Raw genomic sequence first — 20,038 nt, forward strand, 5'->3', positions numbered from 1 at the left:
GACCTTGACCCGTCGAGACTTCTGGTTCCTACAGCGATGCAAGAAATTGTGCTGCCGATAACCAGGACCACTGTTTTCCAGGCAGCAGAGATCGCTGCTCAGGATCCTACGGAGACCCGAGCCCTCCTGAGCCCCTCCTGGGCACCCCTTGGTGCCTCCGGTCGAGCAAAGGATGCTGCAGGGCGAGCAGGACCCAAAAGACGCTTGACTCCAACATCTCTCCCTCCCAAGCTGCAGCCCCCGTTCAGCTCTGCTGGCAGCTCTCGGCCGATCTCCCAGCCCCAAAGGCAGCACCCGTACCCGGCCCCGGCCGGTGTTTCACCACAGCCCCGGCTCCCAGCATCCTGAGGCTTCACAGGGACCTCCAGCTTTTAAACCACCTTTCTGGCTCTCTGGCCTCTGAAGCAAGCCAGCCAGGAAAGGCTCACACACCAACGGGGCAATAAAACCCCTCAAACGCCATATTTCGAGGCACCGAACACACAAGAGCTGACTCTCTGCGCCCCTCGCGCCACCGTCCCGTGCAGCAATTAAATACACAAATATTTGCTGCAATCTGTTTTCTATCTCCGCGTCCCTCCTGGGCTTGGCTCGCCCCTCCCGGCCCGAGGAACGCCGGCATCTGCTCCTGCTTAAAACGCACTTCTGCAAACTCGCTGGCTTGTTCCAAAAAGGAGGGAGATGGGGGAAAGACAGCACCCGGGTTTGCTGGCTTTTGTGTTTTGTTGGGGTTTTTTGGTTGGGTTTTTGTGGTTTGGTTTTTTTTGGTTTTTGTTTTTTTTTTTTAAAGGAGGGTTTGTTACTTCTCCCTCTCTCTTTCTGTTCCTGCTCAGTATGGAAAGTTTTGCTTCAGCTCGCCCTTGTGACTGGAAAAAGAGCCAGTTCATCGCAGCAGAACAAGGGGGCTGTTTCTTCTTTCTTTTTTTATTCCAGAGTTCTTAGGAGAGCGTTTTTGCAGGGAGGCTGCGGGGGAAAGGCAGGAGCAAGGTCTCTGGGGAAACCCCTGGCAGCATCCTGGGCTCAAGAAACGATGAGGACCAAGATGTGATGGGGATTCATCTCAGTGGGTTTGGGAGATACGTGGGAGAGAGAAGAGCCCGAGAGAGGAGGAAAGAGCCCCCGAGGCGGGGAGCAGCATCCCACCGGCTGTGGCAGAACCATTGCCCTGCCCAGCAAAAACCTGCGCCGGCGTTTGGGGCTGGCAGCAGGGATGCTCTGCCAGGCGGGGCCTGGGTCCGTCCCCGGAGAGTCGGTCCCACGCTAAAATGCCAGGAAGCAGTTGTGGGTGTCCCCGGGTGCTTGCTCATGCATGGACACACTCGCGTGCAAGGGTGACGGGAGGACTTAGGGCAGGGGAGATGACGGGATTTGTCTCGAGTCGCAGCGTGGGCTGTCGGAGCTGGAGCAGATCCTCTGTCTGCTGAGGTCTGGTCCAGGGTTTTAACCCCGGCTCCACGTTTCTTCCCCTGGATTTCCCAGGATGATTTGGGAAAGGTGACACGCTCTGGTCTTTCCGCTCCCGCAGATTCCTCCCTTGCCTCCACCCCGGGGCTGCAGGCAGGGCAGGCTGCAGGCAGGGCAGGCAACCCCAGGGAGAGGCAAGCTTTGCGTCGGCACTGACCCGCTCTCAGCATCTCACTTCATGCTGGCAGAGGGGTGTCTAAGGGGGAAGGTAGAGCCAGCACATCCTCCTCTGAGCCCTTTGGGGCCAGGCAGGTATTCCCATCCCCAGGACAGGACCGCAGCCCTTCCCAGGGCAGCCGGGGGTCGTGGCCAGCTTCCCACTGCAGGCACAGACGCTCCTGCCCCAGGTGCCTGCGCTTGCGGAGACAGAGACTGTTGCGACGGCAGGAGCTGGCACAAGCTGTTATATGGAGACCCAGGGGATGGGAACACGTCTGCGTCACAGATGACAACACTGAACGGCCTCAGCATCACCACTCAGACCCTCCCTGTTGCCGGAAAATACCCCAGCAACTACCAGAGGCCACTCGAGCCCTGTCAGGCTGCCAGCACTTCCTCTTGCTCGGCAAAGACAGGAGGAAGGGGAAAACAGGGAGCACAACAGGATGCTTGTAAAACCCTGGGTTTTGTTCACAACAGACTCTGCCCCTTCTTCCAGCTGCATCCCAAGCGCTGAGCATCTTTGCCCCACTCCGGAGTTTATCCACCAACAACAGTCCCCTCCCTGCCCCTGAGGGTAGGGATGCATCAACCAGCCTCCCCCAGCGCAGGAGACCCATCTCGCTGTGGGTGCGCGGAGGCACGGAGCGAGACAGCGCTTTTCCAGCGAGGAGGCAGAAAGCCAGCCTGCTGCAATTATCAAATCCAACAGCTATCGCTGAAAAGCAGCAGAAGGACGTGGCGGAGCCTGCCAGGGCTCTGCTCAATGAACCAGCCCGTCGCTCCGAGCAGGATGCGTTTGTGCCCACTCCTCTTCCTTCCCCCTGCAGCCACTTTAGCATCAAAGGGATTTCCCTGTGCAGGGCAGGGCGACGATCTGCTCTCGTGCTGCGTGCTCCCAGCATCGCTGGCACAGCTCCCCGTAAAGCATTTGTTAGCACTCGAGTTGGAGCAGCAGGAGGAAGGGGGTGGCACAGGGAGCTGAAATAGCTCCTGGCTCTTCCCTGCATCCCTCCACCCTCCTCAAACCTTCCCGGCTGGGAACTGGATATCCCACTGCCAACCCATCGCCGATTCCCTGACAGATGCATTTATGGGCTGCTTATAATTTCAGGTTTCCATTTGATTGCAAGGGAGGCGTCAGACCCAAAGCTGCTGAGCTCCACGTGGACACCACAACCTGGTGCTAGGTCAGTACAAAGGGCCCAGCTGTGCCCGCACGCCCTTGCAGGCTCCGAGTGCCACCAGGCTCAGCAACGAGGTGATGCCCCCTTCCCCGTGCCGCCGGGCTTTGCTGTGAATCCCTGCACTGCTCAAACACCCCTGAGCCTGGCTGCTGGCTTCGATTCCCTTTTTTCTTGAAAAGAAGGAAAGCTTGGAGCACACCTCGGAGCCTGAAGAAGTTTGCAAACCACCCAGCCACATTGACCGAATCCTTTCCAGCTCTACAGAGGCACTGAAACATTTGATTAAAGACTTGCACGAGATCTGCAGGAAGATATAGCAAAGAGAAAAGCAGGTCAGATTTTGGCCACTCACCAACGCGACCACTATTTCACTAAGTCGAGTTGAGCCATTAATGCAACAGCCAGCAGGAGCCCATCGGGGTCTGGGGGCTCCCAGGCCCACCTCTGCCCCCTCTTCCCAAACCCAAACCCCTCTTGTGCCTGGAAAAGCTTGTGCAGGGGAGGAGGGGAGATGCTTTTGAAGAATTCTTTGGGTCCAGACCCAAACCAGAGATTTCTCCAGATCCTCCTGTATCCCTGTGGCTCTGGCTGCATCCCACTGCAAGTTTGGGGAGCCCTTGCCCTGCCCCAGCATCTCTCTCAGCCGGACGCAGCCTGAGGGTTGGGGCCCCACCTCATCCATAGCAAAACTAAAACCTGGAATTAAGTTACTAATTTGATTAGGAGAGCGCAAACTCTATGGAGATGCCAGTTTATTAAACAGAATAAATCTCGCCTTTGCATATTTTATTCTGTTGTGCATACTGATGAGGCATCCCCACTTCCCCAGCAAGCAGAGAGCGTTGCTCTTGGCTCCAGCAAGGCTCCCAAGGAAAGTCACCGCGGTGCCGGTGGTCTCGGCGTGCCCTGGGCTCCCTGCGCCGGAGGCTGGATTTCCAACCTGCAATTGCAACGGCTCGGGTAAGACGCAGACTTATGGATGGAGGTGGTCTCTATCGGAGTTCTCATCCCGTGCTTTGCTGAAGGGAATTACTGCTGGATCAGTGCGACGACACGATCTTCCAGCAGCCTGGCCACAAAGCATCGCCCATCTGTGTGCGAGCAATGCCTGCAGGGGACCAGACCATCCACCAGCATCCTCTCCCTGACTGAGGCCAGAAAAATGCTGCAGAAGTAGGGGAACGCAGAGAAAACCAGCACAAAAGAGAGCTATTCTACCCCCACAGAGGGTCCCCTGCCAGCCCGTAATATTTGGTGCCTGTAGATGAAGCAATTTCTACACCAGGAAGGAACTGCTGGTATTAACCATCCTGCAGCAGGATGAAAAAACATCACTGAAAAGAAAGGAAAAAGGGCATTGCTTGAAAATCCAGACCCCAGGCCGGAACGAGTTAATCCCAGTCTGTCGCCGAGATCCTCCCCAACCATTTCAGTAGGATTTCAGCCCCCTTTCAAAAGGGGATTTTGCAACACAGTCACTTACATTGCAAAATGAAAAGTAATTTGGAGCTGAGAAATGGATTATGCTCTGCCGAGAAAGTGTTCAACTGGGGTCTTTTGACAATTTGGAAAGCTTTCCTTTTTCTTCTAAAAAACATGTTGAAACAGAAATCTGTTGAAACCGATGTTTTTCTATAAACACGCCGGGTTTCAACAAACCTCCATTTTTCAAGCAAAAACAAATTTGTCTACAAATTACCAACCGGTTCTGCCTGGGACCGGTCTCATTCCCACGGCACGTGGTTAGATATTGCCCCCAAAGCCTGCACAGCCCCCCGAGCCGTCTCCCATCGCTGGAGGCATTTCCGTGGCCACGGACTTGCAGCGGGGCTTGGCCGGCAGCGTTTGGGGTGCGAGGCCGTGGCAGGGAGCATCTCCCAGCAGGGAGGCAATAGCACCCCTCCTGCAAAGAGCATGCCCAACCCCGTGGCTGCTACTCTATTTTGGGTTTATTTAAGGAAAAGTTCTGTAGTTTTCACCTGAAAAGTGTTTGGCATCATTTAACACCCCAAGAGCTGGACTCTCTCATTTGCAACTGTGAAAGCTGTCAAAGCGGAGCGGAAAGCCACAGCGGCAAAGCCGCAGATCAATGGGGCCACAATTACGTATTGATTTTTATTTTTTTTTTTTCCTGGGCAGCTACTTCAACGCCACTGGCGTTCCCTTCCCTCACCACACTCGATCTCTGCAAGACAAATCTGCAGGATCAGTCAGAACAGGAATTTCCCCTGCTCGATAATCTCAGTCTTTAAATTGTCTTTGAGCTTTGGGGCAGGATAAGCGATTCCCCTGGCCGCACCGAGCCCTGGCCCCTCTCCCACGCCGGGGACACCAGTCACACACATTTCCAAAGACCCAATAATTAACGGTGCAAAGCCAAGTTTCCAGGCTGGGGCACACAAGGCGTTACAGCAGCCAGAAGCGGGGGCTCTGCCGATGCCGGGGATGGCAAACGATGAGCGCGCCGTGGTCCCTGCCCCTCGCGGGGAGGATGCAGCGGCTCCGGCCGATCGAAGCAGATTCATGGCGTTACCATATTAGCAGCCCTGCGCTCTCTCCCCCCCATTTGTTACCCTAATGGGGATTATTATACTTATTATGGTCTCGGCTGCCAGCGCTCATTGACTCTGACACCACGGCGGTTTTAATCAGGGATCCAAAACATGCTATTATTGGTGCCAAAGGGTCATCAACGCGCAAACAGAGCCATGATGACAACAACAAAAATAAACCCTCAGCAGAAGGCGATGCTGGGTGGACGGGGAGCTCAATGGCAGGGGGACAGCCGAGCGTCCCCAAACCGGGGCGCTGGCAGTGACGGCAGCGGAGCGGCGGGTGGCTGGGAGCAAGGTTTCCTCGGGAGCGAGTTGCAAACCGTGAAGCACCTGAGCGGCTGATTTTCACACCTCACACGCGCACAGGCGCAGCCGGCCGCCTCCGAGCCGCCGTTCGCCTGTCTCTCCCCAAACCCAGTGAGTCACTGAGAGGTTCTTATGCAATTGTGGGAAAAAGCTCTAATTGCAGAGATAATGCCACGGGAGTGACACATGCCAGCACCGAGAGCTGTGGTGTTCGATTAGAAATTACCCACATACATATTTATAGAGCCTGCCTCCAATTCAACCCCTTCCAGCACGGAGCCGAGAGCCATCGATCCTTTCCAATACCCCCCCCCCTTCTTCCAAAAGCAGCAGCCCCCTCCTCACAGCATGCACGTGCCAGGTCCCTCTCATGGAAATCACCTGCTCTCTGCTGAAAGTAGCTGTGGGAGCAAATGCAAAATAAATACATTTAAACCATGAATAAACAGAGATGCAGAAGGCGCTGCAGCAGTAAGTCGCTGGCCCTTCCCGCGCTCCCACTGCTGGTGTTCATTAGCAATACAGCATGCACGGGGCAGGCTGCATCGATCTGCTCAGCGATCATTAATTCATAAGCACAGCCATTGATTTTTGCGCATGTCCTCATGCAAGTTTTATCAGCGGAGCCACGTGAGCGCCCGCCAGGTCTGGGCATTGCCCGCTCGGTCCCGGCAGCGGCGTGCGGAGCAGCCGGCCAGGGAAGAGCAAACCCGGCTTCACCACCCCGGGAATCCTCCCAGCCTAATTAGCCTCTTGGCAAAGCCACCTAATGACCTGCCAGAGACCAGCTCTCTCTGCATCTCCTTCCCCACCTGCTTGCCTAAGAGCTGCCCCACTGCAGCCCTGTCCGTCCATCCGGGGCGTCCCTCTGTCCCCAGCCACCGGCACGTGTCCTCCATCACTTCAGTAGGCACAAGGCAGTCTGGACACAGGCAGAAGGCTCTCGGGGAAGTGGTGTAATTTGCGTTTGAGCAGACAAAAGAGCATTTAAGATGCCAAGAAGGGCCCTGACCTAAGCTACCCCATCCCTGCTCCGCAGCCCCCACCGTTCCCCTCCCACAGAGGACCCGGCATCCCCAACCCCCTGTGCTGAGCCACGGTTCACTGTGGGTGATTCTGGGCAGGGGGAAACTGAGGCCACAGAGGCGTGCAAGGGACTGGTGTCCTCTCCCATGGCTCACCAAGTCCTTGGGAGATGCCCCTTTGACTCTGTGCCTCAGTTTCCCCTCACCTACGGAGACCTCCCCCCCCCGCCACGAGCGCAGAGCTGGGCTGAGAGGGGCCAGGGCCAGCAGTCGCAGGTTGGGGTGCGTGACCAGCAAGTTACAGAGCCCCTTTTAGGATCTGATTCTTCTCTTACCAACGAGGAGGTAAATCAGAATAATCTGTTGACTAAACTCCCACAAGAGGAAAGCCCACCCCCAGGCTGTTCCCCCAGGGCTGCGGGCAGAGCAACCGCTTTTCCAAATACTTCTGCCGTTGAACTCGCTGTGCCATCACCACCAGTATTTGCCCCTCCACGGAGTCTCTGGTCCTCACAGGAGGGACCGTCTGGCACCTCCCCGGGAGCCACTTGAGATGCAGAGCCCATCCCTGCGCTCGCCGGGGTCATTTTTCCCTCTCCGCTTGGCTGGCCCGCGCAGACGCTTGTCACCCGCTCCAACCGCAGCGCCTGTCTGCTGCGAGTCCCCGGGAAGAAGGCGAGGGGCTGCAGCCCGGCTGCTTCACCTGGAGCTGATGGTCCGTCCTGGTGGGACCAGGGTGGGGATGGAGCCGCCTGCTGCAGCTCTGCACCGGGGGGAACCATCCCTGGTGCCCCCCCATCACCTGGGTGACACCGGGAGGGCAGAGCTGGCACGGTGCAGCCCCGGCCGTGCTGGGGAGGGGGCAAGCATGGAGACAGCGAGGAGAGAGCGCAGGCAATCCATTTGCGATGTGCATTGATTCCTAATGCGCCAGGTAGGCTGCCCGCCTCTTTGGGGAAGCGTTAGGAGACGATGCTTAGAAAAGCTATCCACGGCCCACTGCAGTAAAACCCTCCGTTACCTCACTGCCACGGCGTGGAGCCCGGGGAGGGGACAGGGAGAGCGGGCGCAGGGTGGACACCCCCAGCAGCCAGCATCCCCCCAACCCCCCAGCCACGGGTCACCACCCCAGGGACAAACACAGGGAAAAAAGGCGATGTCCTGGCCCTGCGCAGGGGCTCTCCCGTGGGTCCCCGCAACCCGAGAGGGTGCTGTCCTCTCTGCAAGGGCAAAGACATCCTGAGAAGCGGCCACCCAAATCCCCCCCCACCCTGATCTGCTGCCTCCTCCCTGCCTGGGTGCAAACGTGCTGTGGCAGAAAGCCCCCACCAGCAGCCACAGAAAAAGGCAGCTCCTGGGCTGGGGTGGGACGGCAGCGAGCCCCAAACCTTGCAGGCAAGCGCATCCCCGCAGGCAGGGCTGGCCCAGCTCTTCAGAGAGCCCAGCGGTGCTGCACAATGGCTTTGGCTCTTAAGCAGAGAGGCGAGGAAAAGCAAAACCTCTCCATCCAGCTGAAAGCACCAGGGGAGTGACAGGTAGGTAGAAATAATTACTCAAATTGGAATTTGGGGTAATTATGTTCTGCGTTGCTGCAATTTGCCCTGTGGGGAAGCCTTTTGACAACCCCCCGATAAAACAGATTTATCATCCGCTGAACACCAGGTCCTTTCCCTGTAATCTTCAAACTCAAACATATATTTCTCTGATCATAAATTAGCAATACTTGCACTTGCTCTCTCAAAGCTGTTTCTCTCTTCCCCCTCTCCAGGTTTTCCACATCCTACAGAAACGGAAGATCCAGGCTGGTTATTTTAAAAGACGGCGATCAATCAGGCATGCCAAGCTCGGCTCTCCTCCTCCTGCTCAGGGTCCATGGCACACCAACATGCCGGCTTCTGCCACGCCAAGCTCTTCCTTAGGGGAGCATCACCCCTAAACCAACATGTGGCCACCCAATTCATGCTTGAAATAATTTGGCTTCAGGTCAATTAAAAAAAATATCTAAAGCCAAGAATGGGGAATGAATCCCCCATGGGGGAGACCCACATGCTCAGCAGGATGCTGGTCCTTGTCCCAGCAGCTCTGGAAAAGCCTGGCTCGCAGCATGGGAGAGCCATACTTAGCAGCATTTTTCTCCATTTCATCCTTTCTCCCCGGTCAGACAGCTTGGCGTGCTCAGCCAGCGCATGGGAGACAGTGCAGGAACAGAGTCACCTTGGAAAGGATGCTGGAGAAACTGTTCCCTCTGCAGCAACAGGCCAGGGCTGCTCGGGAGGAAGAGCCAGGTGCCCTGGGGCTGGCAGCAGCATCGGGGTGGAAATGCCCCCCATTTTGGGGAGACACCAAGCAGCTTTCACCATCCCCCCCCAGGAGGAACAAGGACATTGTCACTCCTGGCTGCAACAGGGACATCAGCTCACACGCCATGGGCTCGAGCATCCTCCAGACCAACCGCATCTCCCCGGGCGAGGTGCTTCTAGCAGAGACTCCCCCCTCCTCGGCTCCATCACCCCCAGCCCCCTCTGAGCTCTTCCCTCCGCAGGAATTGGGTTAAGCCGGGGGGGGGGGCCCTCCCGGAGGACACGTGCCTCCCGTCGCAGAGCCTTTCCCAGGCGTCAGGGCTCCTGTTGACAGGACCTAACGCAACGTTGCTAATAATAGCTGTATCTTGGTCGCATCTCCCATCCTGGAGCAGCTCATGGCAAGGAGTCCCGGAGCCGCTTGCTCCGGAGCAGGGTGGAAGAGGAGAGCCGGGAAAGCCCCGGGGTGCTGCGGGCACCCCCAGCCCTTAGGAGACCCACAATGGGCTGCAGGGAGGGGGCTGATTTTCTACAAATTATTTTTATGCTAAACATTCACAGTCTGGGGGGAGGGAGATGTGTAGAGGGAAATAAGGTGTTTTCTTCTTTCTCTTCCTTCTGCTATGTTTTTCTTTCTCCTTTTTCCAGTGGTGAAGTGCAAAATTGGGAGAGGAAAAGCCCAGGCAGGTTTTTCTCCCCCTCTTCCCCCACCTCTGTTTCCATTGTTGAGGTTCCCTGAAGGGGCCTGGGCATCTGTCTGCACCCCAGTGATAATTCATAAACAGCACTTTCATCTCCAGAACCCTTACAGCTCCCATCTAATGAATCCCAGCACTGGGATCCCTAAAAAAAAAAAAAAAAAAAAAGGACAGATCTGGAAACTGAGCAGCAATACAGCTCTCCCTGGGTGGCCACTGTTAATTACTCCATCAGCATTAGGGATGTACGACCTCTCAGACCCTAAGTCACCGATCGGGATTTCTCCAGATGCGATGCCGTATAAACACAGGCAGGAAAATGAGTTTCTGGTCAGTCCGGCCGAGCCTGGTCCTGGACCAGCTGCCTGGGCTGGAGACAGGAGTGGGATACATCAGACCTGGGCAAGGTCCTGCCCCGATGCCGGGTGGTGGGAGCTTGCCGAGGGTTTCAGCCGGACTGTGCGAGCAACTCCAGCTATAAGCTGCACAAACAGCCGCCCTAAACGATCGCACACTAAGCACAAATCGGTGCCTTGAGCCAACAGCTAGTTAAGTGCTATAAATAAAGCTGTTATCATCCGTGCCTCACTCGCTGAGCAAGCTGGGCCACAGCGCTTCCTCCCCAGCAGCGTTTAAGGGTGATTTCTAGCCCGGAGGAGGCCAGGAGCTTGTCAGCATCCACAGTTCAGTGGCCTTTTTCCATCCTGCCATTGATTTTGCACTTGGCCAATAAATCCACTGGTTGACTGTCCCGGGCACGACTTGGGGACAAGGCTAGCACAGACATGGCCACTGTCTTGGGCAGGAGGACCTGTGTTATCTCCGTGGCCTCTTCCCAGCTTGCCAAAGAGCCTCCACCCTCCTCCTGCTGCTCCAATTCCCATTTCAGGTCCCTGACCTTGCCCCCCCACAACCAGCAGAGGAGCCGCAAAAGGGTAGAAAAGGACGGCTCTGTCCCCAGGTGGTGGCCAAGGGACATGGCCCAGCATGGCAGAGGGAGCTCCTGGTCATGCTGATGGGAGGAAAGCAGAGAAGAAATCTGGGTGAGGAAGGGGGAGCAGGAAGAAGGATGGGATGGTGATGGGAGAGGAGCTCATTTCCCACAGGGGGATGAGGACCTGCAGGAGGAAGCCTGAGCAGAAGAGGATGGAGATGGCTCATGGACAGGCGTAGCAGCACGCTGAGTCCCTGCAAAGATGCCACGTGCTGTCCCAGCTCCTCCTAAATCAACCCAAGGGAAGGAGCGTGCTCATGCCACGATCCCCAGGAGGCAGAGGAGGGAGAAGGCTGCTGCTCTCCAGGGCTCAAAGACTTTCCCGTCTCTGTTTTGGTGCTGGTTAATGATGCATGGCCGGGGCTGGGAGGAGAACGTGGAAGGGGAGGGCAGGATGGAGGAGGAGGAGGGGGGCCCATATGGAGATGCTTCTCCCAGAGAGCAGCAAGATGCTGAGCTGGCGTGAGATTGGGAGCTCGCTGAGATGTTGGCTGTTAGAGCCAAGCAATCAATATGTGAAAATCCAGCCCAGGCAAGGAAGGTGACCTTGAGCAGCAGAGAGACGGAGGGAGGAGAGCTGCATGAATTACACACAGAGATGCTCTCTGGGTGAGGGAGGAGGGATGGAGGGGAATGAGAGGGCCAGGCGGGACGCGAGCCCTCTGCCTGGCTGCCGCAGAGCCTGCTGTGTGCCTGGGGAGAGGGCAGCCACGGATCCGGCCAGAGAAGATGATGGGAGGGAGGTTAGTGCCCAGAGTTAGTCTGCTCCCCCAAGTCCACCCCTGCACACTCTGTACCAAGGGAGACACAGCTCCTTGCACGTACAAAACAGTCTGAGAGCATCCTCTTGTCTCATCCATCCCCTCCGACCAGGGCTGCTCCCAGTGCTCCCCCCATCCCACATCATTTAACGGTCTCCACCAACGGGGCTGCCACCGTTCCCCATCAGAGATTACTTTGAAGCCCCGCAGCTCCTGCTGTTACTCAGCAAACGCTCCCAAGATCAGAGCGATGCTTTGCCTTTGCACGGCTCCAGCTCACGGCTTCTAACACGGGCCCTGCACTAATTCTTCTCTCCCTGCTGCTGCCTGGCCCCGCGTGCCTGCGGCGGGTCTGCTCCTCTGCTGTCTGCTGGCCCCGTTAGCTGGGCTCAGGCGCTGCCCGTGGCAGGCTGGCAGAAGCAGCACGTGTATCTCAGCAGAGATGCACAGCCCCTTCCATGCATATATGCATGGGACAGGCTGTGCAATCCTATAAAGCTTTCGCCACAGAAATGGCTTTAAAAATGCAGACAGGTCCCTGAGGGCAGGCGGTGACCCTGCGCCTCTGGAGAATCCTAAGCCGAGGCATCAGCTGGGTAGAGCTGCAGACATCAGGGCATGGAGAGCAGCCAGGACTCCCAGCTGCCCAGCCACAGCCTAAGGGACATGGGGCAGCGAGGGTGATGGAGGGGGAGCTCAGACACTAAGCCAGGCTGAGCTGGAGCAGGACTGTCCCACTGGCAGGGGGGTTCAGCAGAGCCCCTCCAACACCCGCTGCCACCTCCAGCCCCAGGGAAGACTCCAGCTGGCTCCAGGGCAGGATTCATCCAGCCCTGCTGGGGTGCTTGGGGAGAGCCTGGGGGCAGCCCATGCCCATGGGGGGGGGGGATGAGGCACTTCAGGGTGGGAAAGGGTGGCAGGGCCAGCAGCAGAATGGGGTTGCTGTTCCCTACGTGATGCTGCAAAGACAGGCACTGGTTTCTGTTTCCCCACCTTGGCAGCAGCAAGGACGTGAGCCCACGGTTAATAACTGCACCAGCAGAACAGCGGGGCTGAGCCCCCAGCAGCCCCCTCCCAAAGACAGCCCCAGCCTGGCCCCCTCCAGGGCTTTGGGGAGGACAAGGACCTGCTGCCCCAGCCCACCCCCTCCTCCCCAGGGGTGCGAGGGGACCTGAGAGCCGCTCGAGCCAAGACAGCACCGCTGAATCTCAACTCTCCCCCAGCAAAGCCCCCCCAGAGCTTTTCTCTTAGAAAAGTTTGGTTTCTGCAAAGCCAGCAGCCCCTTTGCCCCCAGAATCATCCCTCCACCTACCTTGCTCTCCTCCTACATGAAGCAAACCCTTCTCCCCTCTGCAGCTCCTTTTAATCCCTCCTCTGCCGACACCGAGCACCTGGGCTATTCCCCAGCTGCGTGGGCATGCCCCTGAGATGGTAAAACCACCCCAGAAGGGAGGTAAACAGCAGGGAGTGAGTTTGCAGTCCGAAGTTAAGGTCAGGCATTTCCAAACACTCTGCCTTGCCATCTAGTGGGATGAACGCGAAGGACCGGGGCTCGCAGTTGGGGAAAGTTGGCCAACTCCATCCCGCTGGAGCCCAGCCTGGCTTGTAGCAGTGCTTCATCCCATGGGAGCGGATGAGATCACCGGGAGTAAAGGAGTAAAGGATGGTGTGAGGGTGTCAGAAGGGTGGATGGGGAAGGAGGAGACATATGGGGATAGACAGACAGGGGACAGATAGATAGATAGATACAGCTGTTTCAAGGATGAAATGATAATACTGGTAATAAATCCTGATGTTTTAGATCTAACCTGAAAGGAAAGGCTGGAACAGCTCCAAATTCCCATTTACCAACGGCCCTGGCTTTTGGATCAACATAATCCATGTCTGAGTTGGGTTCTGCATGGAAAAGAAAGGTGAGGGGAGAGAGGTGGTGCGCACACGTGCGCCCTGTGCCACTGTCACGCCGTGCCCGTGCTGTGCCAATGAGGCAGGCTGGCAGGCACGAGCGCCCGGCGGCATTTGCAGCGTGCCTGTAGATGAGAAGCTGGATCTTCTTGCAAGGTTTCCTCCAGCCGCCTTAGTTTGCCTCCCCGGGCCTGGAGGATGTGGGCTGAGCTCAGTGGTTTCAGTTCAGGATTTTGGATTCTCCAGGGATGTGTCATCCCTCTCACGGTATGTGTGTTTGTTACATGTGTATAAAAATATAGAAGATGAATACATTATATTTAAAATATCTCACCACTGGGCAGCTCTTTTTGGGTGTTGAAAGCTGGGATGATACAAGATATTTTAACTCCCTCTGAGTGACTCTTTCCTGCTGGACCCGGGGCCATTCGGCTCGCAGGCTCCAGCGCTGCTCCAGCCTTCCTCTGCCGCTGAAGCAGCCCCCAAACCCAGGGCCACCCTCCCTCTGGGCAGAGCTCGTGCTGGAGACCCCGCTTGGCACCAGGACAGGTCCCAGTGTGCACCCCCCGGCTGCAGCAGGTCTGGGGTGAGGTGACGGAGGACTCCAGCTGCCCTGTGCTGAGGTTTCCTATTGCATCCTCTCTGGGAGCACGCAGGGATAGCCCAGCTGTGGCCACAGCTCACATCTGGGGGTACAACACACCTCCAGAGCCACAGAGACCCACCTGATGGACCTGGGGATGGCTGAGGGCACAGCCTGACCACGCAGGTCAAACCTGATGTGGCCAAAGCATCACCTCTCTGGAGCAGTGCAGCGCTCGGTCCCTGGCCAGGAAACCCTGAAAGCTGATGCAGAAGGGTCTTCCCAAGGCCCCAGAAAGGAATCAAGGAAGAAGTGGGACGTGGGGAAGCGTCCGTCTCTGTAAACCAGCATGGTTCATAAAGCAGCTGCTGGGCTGGGGCTGGGCGAGGGCTTTCCGCTGCTCTCACTGTTGAGAATAAGACACTGAATGCATTTTTAAAGTCTTCATTTTATTAAAGCTGCCCACTCCCTGCCCCATTTGCCCCAGAACTGAGTTCACCCCTACACGGAGGCTCAGCTCACACCGGGATTAAATGCATCTGCCTTAACCCCATGTTTTCCATGGGGCAGCAGGGTCCGAGGGGGTCTGGGGTGGGGGCACGGTGGGTCTGGGAATGCTCACCATTGTTTCCCAGTGTTGGGGCCGTGGGGCTCAGAAGAAGTGGCCCGTGGGCAGGCGGGGCAGGCAGAAATAGGCATTGGGGAAGAGGCTGAGGTTGATGGGGTTGCCATCGAGGCGGATGTCCTCCAGCGCCCTGCGGATCTGGCTGTGGTCTTGGCTGTCACAAAACGTGTCCTCATGCATGGTCTGGATGTTGTTGTTCTGGCCAGGGAGGCAAAGGGCAAAATCAGATACAAAGGGATGGGGACGAAGAGGAGGAGGAGGAGGTGGTGGTGGGCTCTGCCAGACTCAGGTACAGACAAGCCTGTGTCCAGGCTCACCTCACCTGGAGGTGCAGGGAGCGCAGGCTCTCGGGCAGGGGTGCTGGGATATACTCCAGCTGGTTATCGGACAGATGGAGAAACTGCAGCTGCTTCAAGTCCTGTGGGAAGAGGCGAGAGATGAACCTCCCTGCTCCCAGCCCCGCTCCGGCCTCTGCATCAGCCCCATCACCCCTTGGTGTGGCAGGTTTGGGCTAAAACCAGTCTGGATTCATCCACCGGGCCGGCAGCCGCAGCACCCACCCGGAAAGCTTCGGGCCGGAGGCCGGTGCTGGGGATCCTGTTGAGACGGGCATCCAGCCGGACGATGCTGTGGGGCAGCTCGGGCAGCGCCGTCAGCCTGTTCTCAGGCAGGATGAGCTCCTGCAGGCTGGGGAGCAGGCGGAAGGCGTCCGCGTCCGCCCGGGAGATGAAATTGCTGGTCAGGTCTATTCGCTTCAGCTTCTCTGGAGGAAGAGGAGGGAGGAGATGAACAGGGACCTACGCAGAACTGCTTATTCCCCCCATGCCCCGCTGCAGAGCCTGGCGCTTCCCGTGCCTCGACGTACTCAGCCCCGTGAAATCGCTGGCCCGGATGGCGCCGATGCGGTTGAAGCGGGCGTAGAGGTAGGTGGTCTCCGGCGGCAGCAGTGGGATGTGCTCCAGGTTGGCATCGTCGCAGTAGACGGAGATGCCAATGCACAGGCAGAGCTGGCAGCTGGGCAGGACTGGGGGTGCAGAGGCAGCCCTTGGCACGGCACGGCTCCCCCGTCCCCCGCGAAGCACCCCAGCATGCAGGGCACCTCATCAAGGGAAGGGCCAGAAACTCCCAGCCAAAAGAGCTGCTAATAAATGAAGCTGCTCAGGGCCAAATACCTCCCGCGGGAGAGGGGGAGATGCAAGTTTGCCAAACACAGCAGCGTTACACCCAGGGCTCACTTGGCCCCCTTATTTTTTTTTCCCACAGAAGGAAAGGGAACAAAAGAGAACAGTTTTGCATCCAGCAAAACATCTGTCTTGGCTGCGTGAGGGTCCCGGCAAGCTGGGCAGGGGTGGCAGGAGGGGGTAAAGCCGTGTCCCCCCCATGCGCACGCTCCCTCTCCTCTCCCCCAGCACCCGCAGGACTCAGCAGCCATTAGCGGGGAAGTTCAAAGCAGCAAGGCAACAATTTCCCTCTGCCTCCTACTTAATTTGTCCCAGTCCAGAGTGACAGAAAATGAATAAAGATATTTATCCCTCGCTACAGGATTTTAATTGTCACTAATCTAATTGCTACTCTGTCCGACTGTCGCAATGCCTCTGCTCATTAAAGTGTTGCTGCTTTGCTGGAGCTCTTGTTTCCCAGAAATGTCTTGCTGGAGCCCTCCTGCCTGTGTGATAAGACGCACCCCCAACACCCCAGGCAGAGCAAATAACTGCTGCTGTCTGCTGGTGGCAAGAGGATTTGCTCCCTTTTCTCCAGAGTGCCAGCCCTGCCACCCCTGGGACATGTAGCTGCATCCCATGGGAACCAAATCCTGCTGGCTGCACCTTGGTGCTGCACCCAGGGGTCCGCACTCACCCTGCACGGGGATGGGTGCCGGAAGAACAGGGCTGGCAGCGGTCAGAGGCTGCAGCTTTGGGGGTTCAGCCGTGGTGCCCAGCTTTGGGAGAGCCGCGGGGTCCTTGGGGCGAGGAGCCAGGGTGCCAACCTCGATCTGCAAACACAGCCGAGCGAGTCCTCCTGCTGCTCTCCAGGGCAGGAGGCACTGGTCAAGGGGATCGAGGGCACTGGGTAGGTCTTACTGGAAAGTCAGCTCCTCCCTGAAGAGCTCTCCCAGCTCAGGGTTTCAGAAACCCCCCTCCCTGTTTGCCCAGAGGGATGCAGGAAGCCTCTTGTCCTGGTTTCCTGCAGCGATGCTCTGGCCAGGTGCTGGCAGGGGACAAGGAAGCCCGTGGAGGTTGGAGTCAGGTAAAGCCTTTCCTGCCAGCAGCAAGAGTGGTGGAAGAGCCACCAGGGCTCTTCTGCGCGAGAAGCTGGTTCTCCAGCTGTGCCCCATCTGTTGAAGCCCGTTTCTTGGGATGCTCCCAGGGAAGACCTGCCCCATGCACCGGGTGCTCTCCTGTGTCCCACTCACCTTCGGAGCAAGGTCACCGTAGTCGTAGAGCTCCTCGTAGTTGCTCAGGTCAAGGATCTCGCCGTAGTTGTCCAATGTCAGGTCGTAGTTGTCCAAGTCCAGGTTTTCGTAGAGCGCGAGATCGGCTTTTGGCTTCTCCACCTTCCTCCTCTCCTCCTTGGCTGGGACAGCCCAAGCTGCCCCCAGACACAGGCTGGCGATGCCCAGCCAGGCCAAGGTCCGCATCCTGCACCCGGCCGGGGTCACTGCTCCGAGGGCAGCGGTGGGGACCACGGTCCCCAGGGGCACAGGGCTCTGGTAGGGCCAGCAGTGCCGGTCAGGATGGGGCCGGGTGCCCTGAAATGGTTGCAAAGCAGTGAAAGCAAAGCGGGACGGGAAGGCAGGACCAGCACACCGGCCGCAGCCAGCCCCGCTTTGCAGCCGTGGTGGGGACTGTGGCCACCGCGGGGGACAAACGGCCTCCGCCCCTGGCAACGTGACGCCATCCCTTTTCTTTTCAGCCCATTTCACGCTCAGCTGGACGGCTGTGCAGGAGAGGCCCCGCGGCCGTGCCGGGCTGCCATCGCTTCCCGGTTTTCCCAGCCCCGAGGAGGCGGTGAGGAGGTCAGGCGGGGATGAGGGGGGTCGAGGTCCTGCTCTGGCCCCTCGAGGCGGTGGGTGAAGCTGCTCACTGGCCACATAAACCCAGCAGACAAGCAGACATGACCCCAGGAGTCCTGGCACTCTGCTCCTCTCCCCTTCAGTCCACCCAGCTCCAGAGCCCTGAGGTGCTGTTTCTCCGTCTCCAGCAGCCTGGGCAAGTCTGTGCTGGGGGCTCGACCCTGAGCACAGGGGCTGCCTGCACGGGGACACCCCCAGCTCCGCACCCCAGGCAGGGTGCGCCCGGCAGCCCCCACCCAAACCCACCAGGGTCCATTCTCAAAGGGAGCTCGTTCCCACCTGAAGCTGGCCCCTGTGCATGGTTCCCCAGCACCCACTGTGCACCCTGAGCTGCAGCATCGCCCACCCACCGGGCTGCGTGCCCATGTCTGCACCCACGGCAGAGCAGGCGGAGGGGCCCAGCACCCAGCAGCCTCCCACGTGTCTCTCCCAAACCAAATGCAAAAGCAACCACCCAGCGCAGAGTTTTTGCACCCTGGACTTAGGATGCTGCTCCCTAATTTCTGCCGGTTCCCCACAGATCAAACCTTTATGCGTGCAGTGAGTCACCCGCATGCATCGCCGGCCCCAACCCTCCCAGCCCCATAGCTCACCCCAGCCCCATAGCTCACCCCAGCCCAGCAAGGCTTTGCTCGATGCTGGAGGAGCAGAAAGAAAATGGCATGGACGTACCCCCTTGCTCCTCCTCCTTGGTGTGGGAGAGACCCGCTCCGCTCCCGCAGGCTGGTGCACCGACCAAGGGCTGCTGGGCTTTTAATGCGTGGAGAGGAGGGGGGGCTGCACAGAGGGGCCTGGCATGGCCGCTGCCGGGGGAGAGGCAGGATGCGGCCAATCAAGCCAGCAGCCCCCCACTGGGACTTAATATTGTGCCCGGGAGTGAGTCCAGGTTTGTGTCTGGGGCTGTGGGGGACGGGATGGGACGGGATGAGGACCATGCTGTGCTCCCTGCTCTGGTGTCCCCGTGGGCGATGGGGACACACCGCCCTGGGCAGAGGGGACAGAGCCAGCTCCGTCCCTGCCCCACCAGCCCAGGTCCTGCCAAGCCAGAGAGCGACTCCCGACTGTGGCCGTCCCCAGGGATGCAGGAATGACAAAGCACCAGGCGCAGCCCCCTCCTTGCTGATCTGGGTTTCAACTGGGTGGGACCTTGGGGCACAGTGAGCGTCCCAGCCCTGGGGAGGGTGTGGGGGGACCCGCCGCTCCCCAGGGTTTGGGGATCTGCACAGGCCCACCCCAGCAGCCAGATGGCTGCCGGTATTCGGCTTGTCCACCCCAACTCGCCTGCCGCAGGGCTCAGCGCCTTGGAAACATGGGGGCGGTTTGGGAAGGGGGAGCTGGTATGGATGGGGGGGGGGCAGTGCTGCTCCCCTCCCCCAGGGTAGGATGGGAGACATCCCCCATCTCCCCCTGTGTGCACCCACATGCCCTGGGGCAGGGGGGCTGCCTGATACCCCCACGCAGGGCTCAGCTCGGGGCGGGGGGGCATGGCCCTGCTTCATCCTCGGTGGGGGGGATACGTCATTGCCAGGGACATGTCCTGTGGGGCTGGGACACCCCAGGATGGGCAGGGTGTGCACGGCAGCCCCGTGGGCTCATCGCAGCGCCGGGCAGCCTTGTGCACACACAGCCACCCACTGCCATAAAAATGTTCTTCTCTCTCTCGCAGGCAGATCACAGCCCACGCGCTCACCCACCCGAGACGTCGCACCCATCTGCCGGTGCTTGCTGGGACACCCTGGCAGCCCCCCCATCAGTGGGCACAGGCCGTGTCCATGCACCCGCAGCCCCCTCGCCCCCGGCATCCCCCCTGCCAGGGCAGCCCCAGCCCCGCTCTGCACGGGGCAGAGCAAAGGGCCGCCGCTAATCTTCGTTAAGCCCCTCATTAGGCGGCTCGGCAGCCACAGTGATGGAGGCGATGTGGCAGTTGGGGGGGTGGCATTGCAGCTGACCCGGTGCCTCTGCTCCTCGGAGGGGCTGCAGGTGCTCGTCCAGGGTCGGCGGCTGAGTCTTTACCCCCCTGGGGAGCAGGGGCTTCGGTCCAGCGGAGCTGGAGGGGACCCGGCCTTTGGATGGCACCTTCTGCCCCAGCTCTGGGGGACATGGGGGGACAGCTCCTGCCCTGCAGCCCAGCATGGTGCAAACTGCTCAGAGCAAAAACCTGGGCTGGGGCTGGTGGGGGTCCCCAGGGCAGCCCCTGGAGAAGCAGCCGGTGTCCATCCTCCTGCCCACGTCTTCCCTCCTCCCCAGCGGTGGCTGTACCTCGGCGGCCGCAGCAAAACCCTGCATGGATGGCGTTGCCCGAAGGGTCGGTGCAAACCCTCACAGCAGGGGAGGTCCCTGCTCAGGCACCCACAAGTGGGGTGGGGGGTCACCAGCTGCAAGGGGGCTTGATTTGAGCAGGAA

At 58.8% G+C, this 20,038-nt stretch overlaps 1 protein-coding gene across 1 annotated transcript; it reads right to left on the reverse strand.

Annotated features, from left to right (window-relative positions):
• Positions 1-14,549: 14,549 nt before the first annotated feature.
• On the reverse strand, positions 14,550-17,409 carry OPTC (opticin). The gene is made up of 6 exons (XM_054803944.1): positions 16,976-17,409; positions 16,420-16,555; positions 15,428-15,586; positions 15,123-15,325; positions 14,885-14,980; positions 14,550-14,760 (listed from the first exon to the last, which is right to left on the reverse strand). Exons 1-6 carry the CDS (start codon positions 17,198-17,200, stop codon positions 14,590-14,592), a joined length of 990 nt encoding a protein of 329 aa, XP_054659919.1. The 5' UTR covers positions 17,201-17,409; the 3' UTR covers positions 14,550-14,589.
• Positions 17,410-20,038: the final 2,629 nt, after the last annotated feature.

Source organism: Grus americana, chromosome 25 (genome assembly GCF_028858705.1).
Source record: "Grus americana isolate bGruAme1 chromosome 25, bGruAme1.mat, whole genome shotgun sequence".
Classification (NCBI taxonomy): domain Eukaryota; kingdom Metazoa; phylum Chordata; class Aves; order Gruiformes; family Gruidae; genus Grus; species Grus americana.